This window comes from Melozone crissalis, unplaced genomic scaffold (assembly GCF_028551555.1).
Source record: "Melozone crissalis strain CALT ecotype California unplaced genomic scaffold, PUWL_Pcris_2 ptg000016l_1, whole genome shotgun sequence".
NCBI lineage: Eukaryota > Metazoa > Chordata > Aves > Passeriformes > Passerellidae > Melozone > Melozone crissalis.
Window position 1 is genome coordinate 30,471,732 of NW_026535794.1, and position 17,527 is coordinate 30,489,258.

The window sequence follows — 17,527 nt, forward strand, 5'->3', positions numbered from 1 at the left end:
TGCTGCTAGACCACTGGTTTCCTCAGCTGTTACTGTGCTTCCCAGACATGCCTCCCGGTCCTTGACTTGTTCCCAGAGAAGTTTGCAAAATTCTGATTTTTTCAGTCCCAAATATCTGCTTTGGGGCATTAAGTCTGGATTATCTTTTGAACTTGGTGTGTTGTGCAACCATATGGTCTTGAGTTTAAAGGCAAGCACTTAATGCACTGCATGTTCTGCACGTTGCTCCATGGGACTGATGAGATCCAGTGGGAACTTTGTGAGGGATATGGCTTCTAACCCCTGTAGTGTTAACTGGTAGTTTTGCTCTAGGGTTTGTAGGTGCTCTGCAAGATTCTTTGCCTTCTTACAGTGAGTCACTTCAAGATCCTGGCAGTAAAACCTTCCTGCCTTCTGTCTGCCTGGAAAAGTGCAGCAGTGTCGCTTTCACAAGTGTAGGAGGCTCAGTTTTGAAGCCCGCTGCCTCCTGTTTTGAGTTCTGTTCCCCTTCCTGTTGGGAGCCACTTCTTTCACAACAGCTTTGCTCACTCTTGAGAACTGTGCATTTTACTATGGAACTTGACAAACTCCACAGCATCCAGCTGGATTTGCTGAACCTTCAAATTTCAGCTCTATACTTACCCAAAGAATAACACCGAGATTCTCCTGTGGCAGAAATGCTGAAGGTCACACCTAACTGTGCTGAGGATGCCAGCAGAAACCCTGGCACTGCTTATTGGGTACTACATCTGCACCCAGTCAGAGTTGGCATCTTTGAAATATTATTTAGGATTTGCATACTGTTTCCTTGGTGCTCTTTCTTCCTAATCAGTGCTTCTTCAGAGAGCTTCCTAGAGAAGGACCATCTCAGAAGGGTTGAAAATTATCACTGTCAGTTAAGCAATTTATAATAATGAAAAAACTGCAGCTGTAGCAAGTAAGGAAGTTTGCTTTGTCTGTTGAGAACTGTCCATATGACAAGTGTGGGAATTTCTTATTTTGTAATTTCAAAGTTATATGGTTACTGTCTTGGACTACAAATACCTGAGTTTATCTGCCTGTGGGATCTGCTCATAATGGTGACTGGCCAATACAGTTCTTTACATGGCTGTAATTTCAGATTATCCCTTTTCATCACACTACCAGATGAAAAAGGTTTCTTTTTCTCCATACCTTGAAGTTTATTCCGCAAAAATTGACCTTGCATAGCAGTTCTTTTAAGAAAAAAAAAAAAGATATCTCTTCATTTTATCTGAAAAGCTAGATAACTCAGCATACTTGTAGGATTTAGATGGCCTTAGGTTGGAAGGCCTATTGGTAAGGTATCAGCAATTTCATTTGGCTCCAATTCAGTCCCTTGAATTCATAGGAGATTAAATAGAACTGGCTTTTGGTAATGATTTGTTTACCTTTGGGTTTGTTTTGCTAGTGTACTAACCTCTGAGCCTATCTGTAAGTTTTTCCAGCTGTTCATGAGACAGAATTATATTCCATAAAATAAAATGTGGTGTGTTATTAAGTGACATGCTCTCCCTGTCCTCATCTCCATGTCTGGAAAGTCAATATGGGTTGTTAAAATCTGTAGTATTATTTTTGTCCATACTTGATAATCAGTTCTCTAAGAGTACATGGACTATTTTTTTAAATTAAAGATTATTTTATTATAAAAATGTCTTTTTAAGCTGGATTTTTCTCAATTTTCTGCATGTATGAATTCCTAGGGTATGACTGGTTTTTTATATGTATTGCAAACAAGATTGCTTTGCTAAATTTGCTGTGAGTAATCATGCTCTGACATCTGTGTATATGTAGTCTCATGTAGTACATATGTATTTTATCAGAGGTTTATTGATTTACCTTCTGTTTTTACTTTATATTCCAAATGTTTAAGTCGGTTTTGTAAATACCACTTAGCAGCAAATGCTTGTCCTGACAAGGTGGAAGGATACCATGTTGGTATCCTAGTTTACAATCATGGTTTTGAGTATTTTGTAAAACAAACAACTGCAGAACACAAGTACTCCAGGTGTACCTGGAGAGGTAACTATGGTGTTTTGATCAGCAGAACCCAGAAATATTTTCACTATTTAGTAGGCTCATTTTGCCTTCATTGTAGAAAAATGGTGATTTTTTGGTTTCCTAAAGTTGCTGATTTTTATTTATTGCTACTGCTTTCACCTGGCTGTCTGGAAAGTAAGTTTCACAGTTTGATACTGAGTTTTTCAATACTCAGTTCCTGCAGTTGCTGTGCCTTTTTGGAGATCCTACCATTGTAGAAACACCGGTGTGTTCTCTGCTGAGAGCTCTGCTCTTTGCAACTGATCCAGAATCTAGGCTGTGGATAAAATAATGAATGAATTCAAAACCCAAACAAACAAAAGCCCCAATGTAAAAAAAAAACCCCAAATCCTGAAATTATATTCAGTTTTCAAATCCCATAGCCTGTAAAACATAATCCCATCAGAAGAATTGGTGTTTAACCTCAGTGTTGCAATAATAATAGGTTCTGAGGATGTTTCCAGTTTACATTGTTCTTGCTCAGGTCACGACCTAACGCATTGTTTATGAGAAGGAAGATCGTTTGTTATAGATAGCCTCCTCTAGGTGTTCTTCTAAAAATAATCCTTATAAATAATCCTTTCCTGCAGGAGATAATGGCTTTTCACAGCCAGCAACCTATTATAACCCAGACCAACTTCCTCCAGAGAATTCTTCCTTTATGGAAAGGAATTTCATCTGCAGGTTACGATGCCTCCTGGATAATTCATCTGGATTCCTGGTGAGTATGGAGTTCCATAAAAACCTCCACATATGCTTAAAAGTTGGAAATCTGCGCCTCTTAACAAGAGGTGCAGTAACTTAGTTTATTTGTAAGTCTCCAAAGCTATCTGGGCTGCTTGAACCACAATGTTTCAGTTAGTGAACTGATTGTCTCCCTTTTAAGACTGTTGTCACAACCAGGTGCAGGTTCTCTCTCATGGCCAAGTTTCCCCAATTAAATGCAAATAAGCAACTGCTTTTGTAAAATGCTGTGTGATTAAAATGCATCACAGGAGTATTTTCTTGTAGCAAGTTGAGTATCTTGAGATGCAATAAATTATGATAATTAAGAGGACCATAGTTTTTCCTTAATTGGAAAAGTTTGTGCTTGCTCTTTTTAATGCATTTTTTGTTAGTAAATTATTTATATTTTAAAACAAGTAAGGGTTTATCACCCCCTATGTGGTATCTTATAAAATAGAATTCTTTAGAATTGCAAAATTGAACATACAAATTTGCAAGAGAAATAATGATATAATTATATGCACGAATGTTCATTAGAATATTAGAAGCCCCAGTTGATATGTGATACTATATGTTTATTTTTTTTGTTTTTTACAGAATAGTCTTCCCATTAATTAACTTTTCAGTGTCTTTATTAGTAGATATTGAAGTGACACAGTCAGGGGTATAACAACATGTTCTGTACTTGTTAGCTGACTTTTTTGTATGCCATCCTATAAAATGGATGAATGAATTTGATGGATCTTAAAAAAAATGAAAAATACATATTTACATCATAACAAAAATATCTTGCTTTTAAATATCTCCAGCATTTAATAATTACTTTTTTCCTCATCCTAAGGCTATGAATTTTCAAGGACGATTGAAGTTTCTCCATGGACAAAACAAGAAAGGGAAGGATGGTGCTGCTTTGTCTCCTCAGCTTGCACTGTTTGCAGTAGCCACTCCCCTGCAGCCACCATCCATCCTTGAGATACGAACCAAAAACTTCATCTTCAGAACTAAACACAAACTGGATTTCACACCCACTGGCTGTGATGCAAAGTAGGTGTAAATTGTTCTCTGTAATTGTCTAATAATTTGCTGATGAAATAGGTTTCAGGTAGGTATTTGAAATATAAAGCAGGCTACTCTTTTGTTATATAAACTGTTTCAGTGATGGCAGTTTAGAAGCTGATGAAGTTTTTCTCTGCAGCCCTGCTATCAGGTAAAGAGAAATGGGTTTGCCATAGTCTATTTCCTTGGAATGGCATGCTGCTCTCTGACTCTCAGTTGTTAGAAAAACAAAGCAAAAACCTGCAAAACCAATGCAAAATAAAAAACTGAAAGACGGCATACTAATGAATTAGGGAAGAAGAATAGTTTCATATTAAATCTGGTTTGAAATTTAGTTTTAGAACTGATAGAGCAAGTATTTAATTTCATTCCACATTTCTCCTTCAGTTCAAATACGTGTAAAATACAATGGAAATGTATTTTCCTTCAACAGAATTTAAATACTTTTTTTGTAGTATGATGTTACCCACTTCCAAACCATTCTTTTTCCTATGTAAAATTTGGAAACACTACTGCAGTACTAGATCAAAATATTGTTTCAACACAGCAAGAAGCCCATTAGGATGCTTTTTTTATCAAAATAAGAGCCTCTGGCCTCCTTCCTTCTCCTCTCCCTTCTACTTTTGACTGAGAATGCTTTGATTTTCAGTGGAGTCTCTCACATGGGTTTCCATGCCTACTTACAGGACAGAATTGAATTACTTGGTGTTTCGTCTACTGAGAGACCAAAATGTTTTATTTCTCTAAGCTGATACAAGTAAAAAACAACAAAATGTTAACACAAGTGTTTCTTTTCTGTTTGATGTTTTTATTCTCTTGAAAAAAATACTTTTATGTATATTGTTTCCCATCTCTACTTTCCCCCTTTTTTTACCTTTCGTCTTTGCATCTCTGTGTCTTTGTTTCAAATCCTGTTTGTCTCTCTTTGACCATGTATTTTTATCAGATATCGCACAGCGATCACATGAATTCTGTTAAGTGTCTCGTCTCCCCAGCCTCTAGTAAAGTACTCTAATTTTAGCTGCAGGGTCAATCATGACCTCTGAGTCATATCTTCTTTAAATGCAAACACAGGGGTCTCATACCACTCAATAGCAAAGGGGATGTAGCTCTGAGATACATTAAGCTACTAAAAATTCTAATTTAGACAAGAAGTTTTAGATGACTGAAATTAAACTCCTATTTAATTCTGCACACAAGCACCTATAGGTAAATGATAAGAAGCAGGGCTAAGAAAGCACTGTCTTTCTTTGGAAGTAATGGGAGCTGCCTGCTAGGAGTGAAAATGTTCAGTAGTATGGATTTGAGAGTCTGGCTGTAGGCATCCACTCTTTTTTATGATCTAATGGTTTTGTGAACCCAGTCCTAGTCACTGAAGGCAACCTGGCAGATTTGGTTAAAGTTTTATAATTTGTTGACTCTATGTTTTATTGGAACTGTTCCGCTTCCGTGTATAATTGATATAGCCACAAACTGTAGTTTGCATCTGAAATACTCTAGCCATAATTAACTTGCTGATGTTCATTCTGTGAGTTGCTCCATCAGCTGTGTTGCAATTTTTTGGTTTTATCTTCCAGAGGAAAAATTGTCCTGGGATACACTGAAGCAGAGCTGTGTATGAGAGGAACAGGATACCAGTTTATTCATGCAGCTGACATGCTCTATTGTGCTGAAAATCACATCCGAAGTAAGTTTCATTCCCTAAAAAAGGCTGTAAAATCAAAGCATGGAGTATTTTTTCAGTATGAATGCAATATTACAGAAAAAAAAGAGGTTTTTAACAAAAAGAACACTGTTCATTTCATATGTTCTACTTGTACTTCTAAAAACTTACACTGATTAAAGAAATGGTTAATATTCCTATTTAGACCCTTTTGGGATAAATATTCTGGTCTCTGTCACATCTTGCTCTTCTCACTTGCTTCTCTGCTCAACTCAACTTCTGCTATTTCAAGAACTTTCTTTGGCCAAGGGGACTACCAAGGATAGCTTTCCTGTTAACAAGATAATTAAAGCATTTTCTTTTGATACTAGTGTAAGATTTTTACCACAAATTGATCTCTGATTTAACATCCTAGCTTCCAAACATTTCTGGGTTTGGTTCTTGGCAGCTTGATCTAGTTTAAGTAACAATTATGGAGAGAAGTAAAGTGTTGAGGAAATAAGCACCAGCTACCTGATGTATAACTATTTAGGGGACTCTGTTTTTTACTTTTGCTGTTAGTTTTAACAGAGTTATCTTTGGAACTTACAGAATCATCTTCAGAATATTATGGTACTTCTTTCCACTTACTTCTCTTGAAAAGTTCAAATTTTTTTCTCTCATCCCCTCACAGACAATTGGATAATGCCCCTCAGCAGGTTGTTCTCAGCCTATTTAAACATGTTTTCTGCTTCAGGTGTAGCTCAGTCCCTGTTGCTTATCAGTAGTTTTGTTTCTTTCATAAAGAAAAAGAGATGGTTCCAGAGTAGAAGGGGCTGAAATTTGAATGGTTTGAAACTTTCTCTTAAAACTGGTTTTGCTACATTTTTAATGCTAAGATTAAAATAAAGAAAATAGGTTTTGTAGCAAGCATTTTTGGTTAGCTTCTTAGACTTTCCTAATACATTTTATTTAGTTTTTCTGTCTAGAAGTGCCGGGTTTTTGAGCAATTGTATTACTTCCACTCCTTGCCTCTGTGAATCACATATTTAAGAATTATCTTTAAAATTCACATTCATCACACTACCTTCACTTAAAACAAAAAAACCAACCAAAATAAACTAAAACTCCCCACACAAATACCAAGATAACTTCATCACAACACAGTACAAAATTGGAAAATTTGCACAAAATATGCCCCTGTCCCTTCACCACAATTACAACAAAACTTCCCCATGATAATTTTACTCTCTAAGATTGTTCAGTACTTGTTTTGCCTTTTACCTCTCCTGGTTACTCTCCGTATCTCAGCATCCTCATGATTCTGTGTTTTGGCACCAAAATTACTTTAGTGGGTTGACCCTGGCTGCATGCCAGGCACCCACCAAAGCCTCTCCATCTCAGCCCTCCACAACTGGACTAGGGAGAGAAAATGTAATGAAGGATTCATGGATTGAGATAAGGAACAGGAGAGATCACTCACCAAATACTGTTACAGGCAGAACAGACTTCATCTGGGCATATTAATTTAATTGATTACTAGCAAAAGAGCAGGATAATGGGAAGTAAAATAAGGCCATAAAAACACCTTCCACCAGGAAACCTTCTTCAGTATGGGCTCCTCTCTCTGTGGGTCTGCAAGTCTCTGCCAGGAGCCTCCCCCAGCACTGGCCTCCCATGGGTTCAAGCCTCCTGTAAGGCATCCACCTGCCCTGGCAGGGGTCCCCTCCACAGACTGCAGGTGGATGGATCTCTGCATCCCCATGGCTCTGCATGGCACAGCCTCTGCACCATGGGCTGCAGGGGAGCCTCAGCTCTGAAACCTCCTGCTCTTCCTTCCTCACTGACCTTGGTGTCTGCAGAATTGTTCTTTCCATATTCTCAACCTCTGGCCACAACTATATCTACACAATAACTTTTTTTTTCTCAAATGTTATCACAGAGGCATTATCACAATTTCTAATTGTCCCAGACTTGCCCAGCAGCCTGTCCACCTTGGAGCTGCTAGGGATTTGCTCTGCTGGAAATGGAGGAAGCTTCTAGCAGCTTCTTACAGAGGCCACCCCTGTAGCCCTCCCTGTCACTACCAAAACCTGGCCACACAAACCCAAATTGTTAGTGGTAGTGAGAATGAAATATAAGGTTTTTAAGTACCTCTGCATAAACCAGTTAAAATGTGAAAGGATTGCATTCAGAAGTAATGTGTTTTCTAAATGTTAAAGTAATAGCCGCTTTATGAAGGCGAGAGAGACTTGGGCTTTTGTCATTTACGTGTTCTAGTATTTATTAATTTCTGTTATTGAAGAAATAATGGACAAAGCCCCATATAGAATGCTGCTAATCTGTAGCAGATATCTTGCAGTTTTGACTTCTATTTTATGAGTAAATTAGACATCTTGAAGTGATCAGTCATCCTGATTCACTGGGGATGCGTTAGTGCCACACCAAGTTGGGCGATTGAGGACATGAGATTTGTAAAATTTTTCTATAAATGAGATTTCTTTCATGACATACAGGTTTTCATGATTTATTTGCTGGACAGTAAACAGTGTGCTTACTCTTTAGTGATGAAGACAGGTGAGAGTGGAATGACTGTATTTAGGCTTTTAACCAAAGAAAATCGATGGGCCTGGGTGCAGGCAAATGCACGGCTTGTCTACAAAAATGGAAGACCAGATTACATCATTGCCACGCAAAGACCTCTTACGTAAGTCACTGGTTCATAAAGTAGTACACTTCCAAACTAAAACGTAGTTTGAGGCTGTTTATGTTCACAAAGGAATTTCTGGTTTTAAATTATTACCCTTTATATTCCAAATTCCCCAAATTCTTTCTTGCTAACAAACATGTAGAAAATTCTGGTATTTCAGAACTTGTGGCATAGTTCTTTTGCATAAAACTTCAGACAAATATATTTCTTAGAAAGAAAAAGGTCTAAGCATGAAGTTATTCTATGCACTATATTCAATCCCAATGAGCAAAACCTGAGAAATCCAACTGCGTTTGTGTAGAAGGAGTAACAAATAACAAATTTAGTCCTGAATTTTAGTACCGAACAAAGTTCTGCATAATATGGAATTCAGCCTTGTTAAATAGATTAAATAATTTTTGCTAAGGAGTCTGTAAAGTGGAGAAAAACTGATACTTCAAGTATTGATTTACTTTCTATACCAAGAAAAGCTTAATGCATGGAACAAAGCCCACTTGTTTTCATTTCGGCCCATAATGCACAGAAAATGGTGTATACTGTCTAGATTTAATTACAAATGCAATATGTAAATGTGGTATTACAGTCATAAGCTCCTTATTTCATAATCTGCCTCTTGGTTTAACTCAGCCAAGTTGAGCTGGAGTAGGTAGGAATTCGAAAAATGCCTACAAATCGAATAGTTCATTTTTTATGTTAATTCCATGGGACAAAAAGATTAGAATAACTGTTTATTACTGCAGTACCATGCCACATATCTGATTTATTTTCAGAGATGAAGAAGGGGCAGAACATCTACGGAAGCGTAACATGAAGTTGCCCTTCATGTTTGCCACGGGAGAGGCTGTGTTGTATGAAGTATCTTTCCCTATGTCAAGCCTTATGGACCCCTCTCAACCGAAGAGTAAAAGCACAGTGGGAAAAGGAGCCAAAGCAACGCTACACGATGACTCTGTGGATCCAAACTCCCTCCTAGGTGTCATGTTAAGGCAAGACGAGTCTGTTTATCTCTGCCCTCCAGCCTCACATAAACTTTCTTTTGAGCGGAACTTCTTTGCAGACAGTAGGGATGAGCTGGGTGGTGTTGTTAGCGGTGGCTGGACAGACAATCTCCTACCTGCTGGAAATCACAACATTCTCAAACGGGAGCTGATGGAGTGTTCCCAGGACAGTACTGTTCCACTTCCTGAAGACAGTGCAGCACTCTTTCAGGATAACAAAACCAGTGATTTGTACAGCATCATGAAAAATCTGGGTATTGACTTTGAAGATCTAAAGTGTATTCAGCAGGATGAGGAGTTTTTTAAAACTGAATTATCTGATGTGGATGATATTGGGGACATCAACATAACTGACGAAATCCTGACTTATGTTCAGGATTCCTTAAATAAATCTGACTTCTTATATTCAGACTGTAACCAGCAGCAGCCCTTGGTCCAGAATGAAGGTTGCATGGTACAGCAAGACTTAGGTCCACATCAACTTCATCAGCACCAGAAGCAGCTTGTGGAACAGCAACAACAGCAGCAGCAGCAACAACAGCAGCTGTGTCAAAAGATGAAACATATGCAAGTCAATGGGATGTTCACAAATTGGAGCTCTGGCATGCCTCTTAGCTGCTCACAGCAGCAGCCCCAGCAATACATGTTCCCTGGCATGCATGCCAGTACATCTGAGTTCTCTTACAAATCAGAAGTTAACACTTCCCCTTATGAGTGTAGGCAAGACTTTGTTCCTTACAAGCAGCCCACAACGATGATGCCACAGCTCTCTAATTTTTCTCAAATGGATTTTCCTGCAGCAGGTTTTGATGGATCGACCTATTCTGCTTCTTCCAACTTTGAGGATTTTCTCAGTTGTTTGCAGCAAGTCCCTGAAAGCCTTGAGTGTGGGATAAACTCTGAGTCAGTTATGCTGACTCCTCAAACCTGCTATGCAGGCGCCGTTTCCATGTACCCGTGCACGCAGGAGGCACAGCCCAGCTGCATGGATCAAATGCAGTATGATCCTGTGATGACAAATCAACAGCAACAACCCTTGGGGAACAAGGTATGGTAAACAGCATTGCTGCACTGCTTGCACTTTTAATCGAGTTTATATTGGTTTGGGTGACTGCTGGGGGGCAGAGTTTGACTGAATTGCTGAGTTTGACATGGATGGCTTAGCAGTGTGTGGATGTCTTTGCTTTATTTGTTCATTAGAGTGAAGAGAATTGCATTTGGTCAAGTTTATATATACGTATACCTGCAGTCTGATAACTCTCTTTAGCAGTATTAATCAAGAATGAATTGTCTAGTCTGTGGTACTATACCAGTAATTTTCCTGATAGGAGCCAATATATTAGCAAATTCCAAGTCTTGGAATTTGCTAGTAAACCCTTTATAGAGGAATTGAGTTTGCTTATTTCATTTCATTTTCATTAAATATGTTGTAAGGATCAAAACCAAAAAGGTTTTGAAATGTGAATATTGTCTAGCTACTCATATTCCTCAATGATTTTAGGATTAGTGAAAACATTAGATTATAGTATCATAAAAATGGCCTGAAATATGAACTGTTTCACTCCTATACACAATGTTACTGCAAAACCAAGTTTTTATATATTGCTATGAGTGAAAGCCAGCTTGTTCCTGAAGCTGCTGTCTAAATTAACTGCAGAAGAAATAAGAGTTGGAAAAAGTTATAGCGGCAGTAAAATAATCTGGTCCTTTTTCACCAAGGAGAATGCACAATAAAAGTCATAGAAGAGAGGATCCCAGCTGTAGTAGAGACTACAGTTGTAAACACTGTTCTTCATTGGTAAAATTAACTTAGAAACAAAATTCAATTGCTAGTTCCTGATTCTGAATAATCTTTGTTACAGTACTTTCTGTTGTAGCCTTTATTTCTGTTAATGCTTCTACAGTACAGACTCACAATTCTTATTTTTTGTTGTTGTATCTCAATGAGTTAATGTTCTGAAGTACTGATCCTGCAAGTGCTTATGCACATGCATAAGCATTTACAGAATTAAAGTATTAAAGTGGCATTTAACCTATGCAAGACAAAGGTAAGGAATGCAATTAGAGCATATCCATTTTTTACATGCTTTATACAAGTATGAAACATTCCCTTTTTAAAACTGCTTCACTGCTGAAAAGAATGCAATTGCAGAAATTTACCTAAATTATAGCACAGTTCAGCATGATGAATGGATTCTTCCTGAGGTTGAAATTGCATGAAGTGACTTTGAGAAACTGCAATGTGCAAACTAGAGCACGACTTGGCTGTGCCTTGCCTGGCTGTGCTCAATGTTTAGTCTTTCACAGTGCTTCTTAATAGGGCTGCAGAGCAGCTCCAGGGCCATCCAAGTTTGTCTTTGCAATAACAAAGCATTACTCTTTACACAAAAGCTGTACTAATGCGATGCATCGGTTTTGAACAGCCATTACATTTGCAATTCCTTTTTTTTATTTTTAATGGCTGGTTTCAAATGCATTTATTTTGCAGATTATTTTGTTGTTACACTTCCTTTATAATTTTTGTTATGACCCTTCTTTTTATATTCTTCCCTGCATTTACTTCACATCTATCTATACAAAGTTTAATGACTAAGACAGCACCTCTGAAAAAATGATGTCGATTACTTCCTATTTACTAGAATGCTGTGCTGCAATAATAATAGGACTTTTAGTTTGTTGTAAAGAAAAATTATCAAAGGCCACTTTGTGGAAATATTGTGCTTACTTAAGCTGTTCAGAGGCAAATTCAGCCCCTCTTGTTAAGTTCCTGTGCTCCATGGGGCTGAGCACCACTGCATGAGCAGAAGCCTCATGTGACTAAGCAGATAGGATACTGCTGTCTGAGCCCACATTCACACAGACAAACCAAAGCAGGGCAGCCTTGGTGGCTGGGTTTAGCCCACTCACATCCCTGTCAGTGGTTGGAGTCCAGAGAGAGGACAGATGTCACTATACAAGCCTTGATTGTTATCTTTTCAGACTTCTAACTCCCATTGATTTCTCCATGAAAAGACTATGGAATTAGAAAGTCAGAAGACTCTATTGTGTTCATGTGCCTTGACTTTCTGCCTATCTTGTAACTGTGGTAGGAGCATAGCCAGTGCAGTCTGAAACCACTTTTAGTGATGGAGAACAACAGAAAGTCCTGTGATCATTTGGCTGCTTGTTTAGAATCAGTATTCCTTTATTAAGCAGGAGAAACCTTCCTAAGTACTGTGGTCATCTTATTATTCTAATTCCATAGTCTTTTCATGGAGAAATCAATGGGAGTTAGATTCTATTGTTGTATAGTTAGATCTATGTTCTAGATTCTATATTTTTAATTCTTAAAAATATTTATGAGTATGATCATCCTGTTAATGAAGAATATTGAAATAACCTGCTTCTGTCAGAAACAATCCTTGTGTGTACTCTAAAAAGTATGTCAGCTTTGATTAAAAACATAATTCACATGGCTATAGCCTTGTTGTTAAAAAGTTAGAAGACTTGTGCACAGTTAGTCAAATTTCAATGCTTGCATAGAAGGAAAAAAGAGCTAATACCCAGCATAATTTGATAGATGAATGGATGAATGAATGTATAAGACATGTTCTTAAAGACAAACCTTGAAGGAATGAGTACTTATGATATAAGCTACTCCCAAAGAGATGATGGAAATGTTTAAAATACTTGGTTGTATTTTCTTTGCATGACCGAATGGAGTATTTTGTAGATAAAGTCCACAGCATGACAGGAAGCATTACATTAGGTGATTAAAATAATCCTATGAACAATTATGTTAAGACTGATGAAAGCCATTCGTTGCTCTTACTTGGCACTGTCAATATGAAGACTGTCAAAAAGCCCACCCTGCAACATTTCAGCCAGTGGATTGCACACAGTGTGCTTCAGCTTATGGACAGGACTGCATGTGCATTCCTGGAGGAGCTGTTATGTCTGGATCCCACTGCAGACACGGAAAGATGTAAATAGGTTGCTTTTAAAGTGGAACAGCTGGATGTGACAATGAGGAGTTCTCAAACTGTACTTTCTAGAAATAGAAACTCTATTGCACTTTAGATAATAGAATTATTTCTTTGCTTAGCCAGAAGTAGGGCTCCCATTGACTTCAACATGGGTAAAGTTCACTGATGATTCAATCCCTATTTTAATGCAAATGACATTATCATTAATCATTACTAAAAAAGCAAGTAAAGCTAATCAATATATTTTAAGATTATTTTATCCAGTGTGTCTTTAGGAGGATTTGTAAATACTTATTAATAAATTAGTTTCCTATACTAACCATTTATATTCTCTTTTTTTCCTGCCAGTTCCAAAATGGTTTCAATGGAGGAAATGTAAATGAATCATATCCCTCTCAGTTAGATGTGATCAGTAATGCACAGACTGCCACACATCTTCAGCCTCTTCATCATCCAAAAGAACCCAGATCCTTCTCAGATTTGGCATCTAGTGGATTTATGTGATTCAGACCTAGAGCTCCATCTGTGATTTTGTCTGGGCATCAGGTTGCTCTGAGGAAAAGCTTGATATGTCTCTCTTTGAGTGTCAGACTTGAACAGCTAAATTACATTTTGAGAATATGAGGCTGGTTGCACTATATACGGGTGGATATGTAATTCAAGACCTGGCTTCTTAGAATGACAGGTGGAATTAAATCTTCTGATTTAAAGTATGCATGTGCTGTTTTCCATCAGGCTGACTGTGTCCTTGCAGTATGGATTGCATACATACTACAGACTATGTCATGCTATACAACATAAGATAAGGCAAATGGTTTTGTTGTTTAGAAAATAATTGGGCACTTTACAAATAGCATTGATGGCACAAGGAAGGTGATTCACATGTGGATTATTTCCAGACTTTATTTTTTAAAAACTATTAAAAAGCTCTAAATTCATGAGAATCAAAAGCACTTAGTTTTAATGCATACTAAGCTCTGTAATCACTTATTTTATATTTGAATCCTTTTGTTTTAAGTCTCCATTTCTAGCACTTTAATAGAAGGCTTAATACAAGGATATGATATGCAACTTCAGGTTTCCTATGAAACAGACCCCTTGCATTCCTCCTTTTCATGTCAACCTTAAGTGCCTCACAATTTAGCTACCTTGTTTCTGATGGGAGCTTATTTTGGCAAAACTCACTATAAATGTCATCTCTAGTATGTGAACTTTTAGCTAACATCAACAGTGCTACTGGCTGCATCTTTTTTTCTTTCCCTCTAACAATTATTTGTTTAGAAAGTGACTTAATTCATCTGTGGATTTGTTACACTATTATCAGGAGTTGTTAATGTTCTGAATTTAGTTCAGCTAAAGAATTTGAGTTTATTCTATACTGCTTTTCTGCTTTCTTCAGGTAATACAGGGTATATTAAAAAAGCAGATTTTGCTGAGGGGGAGGAGCAGATCCTCAGGATTAGTTTTAGATTATTAATGCTGAAAAACATGTGCCTTATCTTGTGTTAAAACGCTCATAATGTTCTTTAGAGATAATACAAGACTGCTCTATGCAAATATTTTCATTAAAATGGATATTGAAAAGGATTGCATTTTCAATAATAGGGGTAAGGGAGTCTCAATAGTGATTGGCATTGACATATATTTTGACTGCAATTTTCAATGTTAATAGTGGGGAAAGGGTCAGTTTGGTTTCAGTTTTATCCCTGGCAAATTGCACTGCAAAGAACAGAGAGGTTATTCTTCTTGTGTATGTTGATCCATTTGGAAAGCTTTGTGTAAACTATGAATTTGGGGAAAGAAGAAAATCGTTAGAGAAATTCTCCTTGCAATAGGTTTTATTTTCAGGAGAAAAACCCAAACTAAACATATCCACTAAACATTCTGGGGTTTTGTTTTGCTTTTAACTGAGGACTGTAAAATTGCAGACACCAATGTTTGGTGCAAAATAATAATCTACATGAAAAATACAGAAATGTGTATATGTTCAAAATATGTCATACTTTTGTGTGTTGTATAGTTCATATATAATAAAATGTCTTTGTAAAATATTTTAAACAGCTAATTTTAAAGTATTACATCGTTATATGTTAAGAACAATTTTATTACATTTGTTATATATAGCGTAAAATTGCAATTTAGCCAGTTTGTTTGAAACAGGCAAAAGTAAATTGGCTCCCTCCAGATAGTTGTTAATATTAATAAAGGACAATCACTTAAAATTGGAATCCTTTCCTAGCTGAAACATGCTTTCTTTGAAGAAGAGCATATTTTCTTCCATTCTGTGTGATGTGATACATGATGCCAAACTTCTATCTCAGTTACAGCTTTTCAGATTAATAAATTCAGCAGTTTTTTTAAGTGAAATTAGCATATATGAAAGGGATATTAAAGAAGAAGTTCCTATTCAGGAGAAGCCCATAAAGACATTGTGGGTTTTATTATAAGGTCACTTTTTTCCCCCCGTGTTTCAGATTTTGTCTTCTGCACAAGACAATAGTAACAAATTCACTTTCTATAATTTGAATTAATCCTTGATTCTGTCTTTTTTTAATTGAAGGTGACGTTTTAAGCCAACATCTGAAACGTCTTCCATATCTAGCTAGTGTGTCATGTTTGCATTTGAACTGGAAAATTAGAAAAATGCTGTAAAACCAGAAGGTTGAAAGGGATAATATATGTGTTTCATCTTACAAACCATTATATATCCTGTTTATGAATTTAGTTAAACCAAATACATGTTGTCCTATCACTAAGTGCCAAGGATGCAGTACTACAACAGTGCTGCCCTACTTAATGTAAACAAGTTAGTTGTTTATATGCATATCAGCGTATTTTGTGCATTATCTTATGCGTACAATGTTGACTCTATTAGTGCACTCTTGATCTGCACCAAACTGTACCTACAGTGCACAGGTGTTTCTGAATTGGATCTCTATTAGCCCTTCAGGTCTGTTATAAGTAAGATTATAACCCAGTGTTAGTCAGTATTACTGTCCATTTTTGTACAAGTTTTCTTTCCTTGTTTTCCTTTCCAGTTCTCCTCTCTCCTTGGCTATGCCTGCACATACCATGCAATACACCTCTTGCGTTAAGGTATGGTTCTGTAGCGCTCTTGCTCATCTCCACTGAAGTTTGTAAGACATAATACGTGGTAATAAAATATTCACTTGAATGTAGCTGATATGTATGTTCTTTTACTACAAAAATGTTTGATTTCAGCAGTATACAAAAAATACCTTATCGTATGGTTACTAATATCTTTTGAGAGCTTGTCATCTAAAATAGTTTACAAAACTTGTTCTTTACGTCACTGTGGACTTTGCACTTCTCTGAATATTAGATGCAAATACAATGTATATAATTTAGAGTGGTGAACAAATGTGTATTTGTCCATGGAATTAGTATTTTATACTTGCATGAAAATGAGTTTATAAATAAAGTTTGTAAATAGCAAGCCACAATTAGTAGTTGGAAGGCTCTTATATTCATTGCTTACTCACAGTAAATTCACAGTTGAGCAGTACTGAGGCAGGAACAGATTTCTGCATTGATGCTGCTGAAAAGAAGCATGTTCTTTTTTGTGATCTGGAGATGGCCATTGGTACTTACATTACACGGGTATTTACTGTTTATTGCTAGTTCAAAATGACATTAGGTTAAGAAAACAATTTGTTTATTTCTAATAATATTTGCTAATATTACTGTTTCCTGTGTGCTCTTTTGGCTTTGCATGATAATCTTTTAAATTGTTTGTAGTCCTAAAGCAAATGTTTCACTGTAATTCCCTATGCAGTTTACCAAATTTACGATAGTTTTTCAGTTTAGTGACATGATGGGCAATAATTTAATTGGCTGGAACTACACCATTGTCTTGTAAAGTGTATTAAGACAAATGTCTTATCCGGAATCAATACGAGGCTATGAACTCTGTATGTCAGTACTATTGTTTACTTTTCTTGCACTGCACAAAGAGACGTGCTAAGGTACAAGTATAATTCAACAAGACTGCAAATCTATAAGGTAACATCTGGAAATAATCAAGCAATAATATAAGCAACAGTGGTTATCCTTTTCTTTGTAGTCTGTTGCATTTGTTAAAAGTACACCTTCAATCCACATATCAACCTGTTCCCAGCAGCATAGGACCTTACTGTCCTTTTGTTTGAAGGAAGGAGATACTTTCTTCTGGAGAAAGCCATTTTCTTGAAGATTTATGAAGTTTTTTCTTTGCTCTAATCAGCATGAAAGTTAACAGCCATGGTATACCAAACCAGCAGTAGGGCACTGCATCAAAAGCTCAGGCAATTTGTTGATAGAAGTCATAATCTTACTCAAGGCTCTGTCAGAGGAGAGCTTTTCCTAATAGCTATTTTGGAGATCTTCCTGGTGA

General features: G+C 36.8%; 1 protein-coding gene across 1 annotated transcript in view; it reads left to right on the forward strand.

The window, feature by feature from the left end:
- The window catches only part of AHR (aryl hydrocarbon receptor), a 62,702-nt gene extending 45,528 nt beyond the window's left edge, over positions 1-17,174 (forward strand). The window contains exons 6-11 of the mRNA XM_054273654.1: positions 2,628-2,758; positions 3,605-3,807; positions 5,397-5,506; positions 8,027-8,168; positions 8,942-10,217; positions 13,483-17,174. Coding sequence (XP_054129629.1) covers positions 2,628-2,758; positions 3,605-3,807; positions 5,397-5,506; positions 8,027-8,168; positions 8,942-10,217; positions 13,483-13,638 — 2,018 coding nt within the window. The 3' untranslated portion in view covers positions 13,639-17,174. The remainder of the gene's footprint in view (positions 1-2,627; positions 2,759-3,604; positions 3,808-5,396; positions 5,507-8,026; positions 8,169-8,941; positions 10,218-13,482) is intronic.
- Positions 17,175-17,527: the final 353 nt, after the last annotated feature.